The 6,811-nt window shown below is 37.6% G+C and overlaps 1 protein-coding gene across 1 annotated transcript; it reads left to right on the forward strand.

Annotated features, from left to right (window-relative positions):
* Nucleotides 1-3,706, forward strand: LOC107431565 (probable auxin efflux carrier component 1b). The gene is made up of 6 exons (XM_048464774.2): nt 1-1,811; nt 2,131-2,407; nt 2,503-2,588; nt 2,733-2,890; nt 3,003-3,079; nt 3,183-3,706. The coding sequence occupies exons 1-6, from the start codon at nt 680-682 to the stop codon at nt 3,247-3,249; spliced, it is 1,797 nt and encodes a 598-aa protein (XP_048320731.2). The 5' UTR covers nt 1-679; the 3' UTR covers nt 3,250-3,706.
* The last annotated feature ends 3,105 nt before the right edge of the window (nt 3,707-6,811 follow it).

The following is a 6,811-nucleotide window of genomic DNA, read 5'->3' on the forward strand; positions in this document are numbered from 1 at the left end:
TGAAGCTCTCTGCTCTCACTCTCAGGGGGTGGATTGCTTTCTCCTTTCTTTTGCTTTTCCTTCCACTCATTCCTTCTCCCTTCCATATGCTGTTTGGTCTATTTCCTATCGCTTGCACAATTACTCTTTCTCTTTCTCAGATACTCTTTTCTCTTTCTCAGATGTTTTATAATCTATTTATTATTTTATTGTTTTGGGCTTTCCCATCCAAAAAGACTTAAAAAAGCTTCTCAAAAGGAAGCCCTCAGCTTTTATTTCTTTGTCTGCCATTAGAATGCCATAAATATAGCGCTTCACTTCCCTTGCCTTCCATCCCCCACTCGCCACCTCCTTTCTCTCTCTTTTTTTATAACATACAAAGCAAGCCACGCTCATTTTCTCTCTGTCTCTCTGGGCGCCGGAATCAAGCCTTTATTCATTTTTATTTTCCGGCGATTTCCTCTGTTTTCTGCTCTGTTTTTTCGTCTTGTCTCTCTACTTGGGCTGTTCTATGGAATGGGTTGATATTCTGCGTTGGGAAGGTCATAAATATTAGCTCTTTTTCTTCTACTTTCTGCAAAACCAAATCAGGGTTTGTTTTCTGATTGGTCCCATCTTCTCATCCCGGCATTCCTCAAAAACTCACCAAATCCCCATCAGAGAAAAAGTCTAGCCCTTTATACGAAAACCATAAAGGAAAATGATCAGTGTTACAGACCTCTACCACGTCCTCACAGCCGTTGTGCCTCTGTACGTGGCCATGATCTTAGCCTATGGCTCAGTAAAATGGTGGAAGATCTTTAGCCCAGACCAGTGCTCAGGCATCAACCGCTTTGTGGCTCTCTTCGCAGTTCCTCTGTTATCCTTCCACTTCATCTCGACCAACAACCCCTATGCCATGAACTTGAGGTTCATAGCCGCAGACACACTTCAGAAAGTCATAGTCTTGGCGGTCCTAGCCATCTGGTCAAGAACAAGCTCCAGAGGCTGTCTGGAGTGGTCTATTACCCTCTTCTCGCTTTCCACCCTCCCAAACACTCTGGTTATGGGCATCCCTCTGTTGAAGGGTATGTATGGAGATTTCTCAGGGACCTTAATGGTTCAGATAGTTGTTCTCCAATGCATAATATGGTACACTCTGATGCTCTTTCTGTTCGAGTACAGAGGAGCTAGACTTTTGATTGTGGAGCAGTTCCCAGACACTGCTGGCTCCATCATTTCCTTCAGAGTCGATTCTGATATCATTTCCTTGGATGGGAAAGAGCCATTGCAGACTGAAGCTGAGGTTGGTGAAGATGGGAAACTCCATGTGACAGTCAGAAAATCCACCAGCTCAAGGTCTGAAATCTTTTCTAGGCGATCACACGGGCCAAACTCCGGCGTTTCCTTGACTCCTCGGCCATCAAATCTAACCAATGCAGAAATATATTCACTCCAATCATCAAGGAACCCAACGCCAAGGAGTTCGAGTTTCAACCACACCGATTTCTATTCGATGATGAATGGTAACAAGAACATGATCAGCAATGTGAGCCCACGGCAGTCCAACTTTGGCAACTTGGGTTTTGATGAGGAGACCGGAGTCGGCGGGTTTGGCAACCCTCCGGCGAGAGTGAATGGGGTGGGTGGATATCCGGCGCCTCCAAGTGCAGGGATTTTCTCGCCGGTGGTTGGTCCGGGAGCTAAGAAGAAAGCAAATGGGACAGAGGGTGGTAAAGACCTTCACATGTTTGTTTGGAGCTCGAGCGCCTCGCCGGTTTCCGAAGGAGGAATTCATGTCTTCAGAGGTGGAGAATATGGAAATGATCTTGGTGGGGTAGCTCACCAAAAAGGTTCGAACACTAATCTTCCACACCATTAGTATTTAGTCGTCGTTTTCCTCAATGCTTGTTTGGAATTATCTGTGTGATCTTTTGATGTAAGCATATTATATTTGTCTGATTGAATATGGGTTTTCATTGGATCGCTTATTTACTTTTCTTAGATCATGTGTTGGGAGGTGAAGTGGGGCTTGTTAGATTTTTTGTTTGTTTCCTCCTAGCAATGGGTCTTGTTCTTCTTGCCTGCTTTTCAAAAACAGAATTCCTTGTTTTCTCTGTTTCCCTCGTCATCTGTATTGGCATAAATGGCGTTTGTTTTCTCTTTTTTTAGACTACGATGAGTATGGTCGTGACGAGTTTAGCTTCGGGAACAGACCGGTTCCCAATGGTGTTGATCGGGATGGTCCTGTACTTTCTAAGCTTGGTTCTAGTTCAACTGCTGAGCTTCATCCAAAAGCTGGTCCACAGGGCGAGTCCAAGCCAACATCTATGCCACCAGCGAGTGTTATGACCAGGCTCATTCTTATTATGGTTTGGAGGAAACTCATCAGAAATCCCAACACTTACTCCAGCCTAATTGGTCTCACGTGGTCCTTGGTCTCATTTAAGTAAGAAATAGTTAAAAGCACAGCCGGTAATCTTTAAACTGGTTTCCCGGTTCATAGCATAATTCCAAGTTAGTATGACTGATTTTATTTTGCAGGTGGAACATTGTCATGCCTGCAATAATAGCTCGTTCCATTTCCATTCTTTCCGATGCAGGTCTTGGAATGGCCATGTTTAGTCTTGGTATGTTTTTAAGTTCTTGGGCTATTCTGTATATTACAACAAAACTCAGGCAACATAAGGAAAGCTTGAAATATATTATTTTGATGGTTGGATTTCATCTGGAAATAATAGTGTATAATAAAATCGTTGATTTTGGCTTTGCAGGTTTATTCATGGCATTGCAACCTAGGATTATAGCATGTGGAAAATCCATTGCCACGTTTTCTATGGCGGTTCGGTTCCTCACAGGTCCTGCAGTTATGGCTGCTGCTTCAATTGCTGTAGGATTAAGAGGAGTTCTGCTACACGTTGCTATAGTGCAGGTAAAGGAATTGTATTGTGAAAGCACCAAACTGTTTAGTCCCTCACTCCCGAACTACAGTTTCGGGCATTGTTCTGCTACTAAGTTTCATAAGTTTGTATTCATCTTTTCAGGCTGCTCTTCCACAAGGGATTGTGCCCTTTGTCTTTGCCAAGGAATACAATGTTCATCCTGACATTCTGAGCACTGGGTTTGAACATTAACCTTATTATCTTTTTCTAGTTAGCTTCTTAACTATTTGGGATTATTGATGATATTGATGGCAAGTCCTATGCTGTTTATTTTGAGAGCAGGGTTATATTTGGAATGCTGATTGCTCTTCCCATCACTTTGGTTTACTACATCTTGCTGGGACTATGAAGAGTGAACAACAGAGATAGTAGAGCTCACCCCCCCCCCCCCCCCCCCAATCCCCATTTTAGTGTTTTGGTTTTTGGCTGTCTAACAGAAGAACGACCATAGATTTTGGAAGACCTCTGGAGAAAGAGGAGTATAGAGGGGAAGAAAAAGATTACAAGACAAAGGCTTCTCTTCAAACAAGGACGAGGTTAATAGGGAAAAAGCAAAAGAGGATTAAGACAAGACATTAGGGCATTTGGCGAGCTAGGATATTTTTTGTTATTTATTGTCATTTTGGCTTTTCTTCTATGAACCTTGTGCCTTCACTTTTGCTATTTTGATGAAGAAACTGAAGCTTGTTTTGTAGTTGGAGTTATACTTCTACTTTTATAAAACTTTTGTAAGGTCCAAATTAGATTTCAACCCAATTGGACTCTCTATGCAAGAATATGAACCAAAAGTGGCTTTTTTTTTACTTTATTTTATTTTATTTTTTTCTATGTAAGAGGGGAAACGTGGGGAACCAAACAATGGATGCTGGGTGAGTTTATTGGGTTGTTTATTTCTTTTCAGGCTTTTAGGGCGAAAGGAGGGTGGGGGTGTTTTTATGGTACCAACTGTCACTAAGTTTCAAACCATGTTTGCCCTTGCATTCATTTGGGGATTTGGTTGGAACTTGGAAATTTGAAGAGCAGAGGTATCGGGCTATAAGATTTAAGATTAGTAGTGTAGCAGTAGTAGTAGGGGGTTCTCTAATCTTTATTTATTAGCAAGTGGTGAGCCAGAGATAGCCATATATATATATGTATATCTGTATGACAGCTTTGAGGGAACCTAACACTATAGCTCATGTCGGTTTGTTGTTTCTAATAAGACTGTTTTTGGCAGTGAAATTATAGGGGCTCTGTCTCTGCGTTTGGGACATGAGGGACCTATAGCCTCATCGCTGCTGACTTTCCTACGGCCTAGGTTTACCTTTTGTAATAAAAGTCTTTCCATTTATACATATTTATATATGTTACTTTATTGCTAGCTAAATGGCACTTTTTGCTACAAGTTGCAGTTAAGGAAAAAAAAAAAAAAAAAAAAAAAAAAGAGAGGTTAAAAAAGACCCTAACGGAGGGTATAATTGAACAAAAAGTTATAGTCCACCACCCCCTTGATCTAAAAGAAGGTGCAATTGGAAGGGACATAAGGCCTGGAGAAGAGCGTTCATTGCTGGCTGCTGAAAATTTGAAATTTCTCTTTGCCATTTCATAAAATAAGTAAATATGGACCACCATCTGAATGGGATTTGTAGCAAATTAATGCCCTCTATCATGGAAAGCAAGGGCAAGGATTCTGTTTACTAAATCGAAAATGAAAGCATTAATTCAATCCAAAGACAAGAATGTAAAAATAAAAGCATAAACTATGAAGGGATGTCTAAATGCCCTGGACTTTCATTGGGAATTATACAATACTTAATTACAACTTTAGCATTGGAGTTTTGTTTCCTCACCAGCACTTTAATTTTTTTTCTTATACAAAATTTCAAAAAAAAAAAAAAAAAGGGAAAAAAAGTTACAAATAAAATCATGGTAACATAGATCATGATTTATAATAATTGGAATTGTATATATGCATATTCCAGTGTAAATATATGCTGTAATATGGAATGAATTATGATATTTTTCTTTTGCGAAGGAATGAATTATAATTATGTATTAGCTTTTCTTAGCTTAAATCATTAACATATATAATTGCTGTTTGGTGACATGATAATTGGGAGTGATTTTTTTTTAAGAGTGACGAACAATATGATGTAGTACTTATTTGTTTTTAATTTTTATTATTCTTGGGGAAAAAAAAAAAACTCATATTTGCTCAAGTGTTCAACAATCAATAATATTGATGATAAAATGGAAAATATAGAAAGAAACAAAAATGAATTTTAATTTTATAATATACAATAATTGTAATTCAATTGCTATTTTTTGTGCTCTTTTGCTGATATTTTTACAGCAACATTGATTCACCCTTATCCTCTTTATAGCTTATCTCTTGCTGTTAAACGCAGGTTGTAGATTTAAGCTTTTTAATATAAGTCCATGCTAGCCACAAAACAAAACAAAACAAAATGGAGAATTATTTAAAATAAAAAATTAAAATTAAAAAATGGAGGTTGCTGGTTTACCGAGGTGTTCAGCAAATTGTCTGTGTACTGATGAAGTGGGGGTGTTCTTGTAGGCTAACTGATCTCATACGAGTACTTTATATACAACTACAAATCACACCCATCCTAATCATTTACATCATTTCAATCCCATCAAAAAGCCGTATTTTCAGTTAAAAGCACTCTCAATTTATGGGTCTTTTTCTGCATTATATATTATTATATTACTTGAGCGAAACAGTTTAAAAACGGAGTCGCAGAATTTTGCCTTTCCACCCACCCATAATCTGCTGATGCAGTTGATGATGAATTTTATTTATTTATTATAAAAAATAAAAATAAAAAAACAAAGGGGGCTCCTGAAAGAAAATATATAAAAGTGCAAGTGACAACAATCTCAATCAAAGCAAAGAAGCAGTGTATGTTTTTGCTTTGCTTATTCTTCTCTTGGTCCTTTTGTTATCCAAAGCCTAGGACCCGATTGAAGTTACGAAAAAGCATTGATGATGATGATGATCTTATAAGAGAATATAATGATGAAGTGAAGCCAAAGCTTGTATTTTTTTAATCATCGTAATCCTCCATACAATGTGCAGCACATGTCCCACTTAATTAGTCACTAGTACTTATACAAACAAAGGTCTGTTTCGCAAAGGCTTGCCTTTTTTGATGAATTTGCATTATATAGTACTTTTGCCTTGGCTAGTTTTAGCTCATGGCTCATGCTGCATCATCAACACTCCGCACCACCACTTTCCTCTCTTATATGTATATATTATGTTCCATGCCATCATATAATAAATTTTGTCTTAGCCAAAAAATAAATAATAATTATAATAAAAATAAAATTTTATTATTCTGAAGTTGTAAAGTCACATGGAAAAAGGCTGGTTTTATATATGTGGAGATCTCATGTAAAGTAAAGATTAACTTTCAGATGGAAAAAGTAAGTGTGTTTATAAAGATCATGTAAAGAAACAACTTAGTAAAGGAATTCCATTTTCTTTTGGTTGAGCTTGGCTCATTGATCAACTGAAGATGAAAATTAAACATTAATTTAATCAGATGTGTTATAAACCATATAGAAATATAAACACAACAAGTGAAAAAGATGGTACTGCTGGAGGTGCATATCCCATTACAGATTATAATAATATATTTCTTAAACAAAATAAATTGCACTTGATTTGTTTAATTACGTACCTTGTTAATTTACAATATTAAGCAAACCTACCGGCATATACCATTTGCATTGTGATGCACAAAATGCACTGCAATAATCTTCATTTTTTAAGGGAAATGCTTGGGATGATATGGTTTCAGTTTTGAAATGGAGCATTTGGAGCTTTACTTTTGATAGAGGATATCATTTATTATATGATTGTGAGATTGGAAGTGTACTGCTGCTATTATCATAAACTTGATCAA

This window comes from Ziziphus jujuba, chromosome 11 (genome assembly GCF_031755915.1).
Source record: "Ziziphus jujuba cultivar Dongzao chromosome 11, ASM3175591v1".
NCBI lineage: Eukaryota > Viridiplantae > Streptophyta > Magnoliopsida > Rosales > Rhamnaceae > Ziziphus > Ziziphus jujuba.

Coding starts and splice junctions, on each gene's coding strand:
- LOC107431565 (XM_048464774.2), top strand. CDS start 680: ATGATCAGTGTTACAGACCTCTACCACGTCCTCACAGCCGTTGTGCCT. Junction 2,408..2,502: donor TGGTCCTTGGTCTCATTTAA/GTAAGAAATAGT, acceptor TTTATTTTGCAG/GTGGAACATTGTCATGCCTG. Junction 3,080..3,182: donor CCTGACATTCTGAGCACTGG/GTTTGAACATTA, acceptor TTTTGAGAGCAG/GGTTATATTTGGAATGCTGA.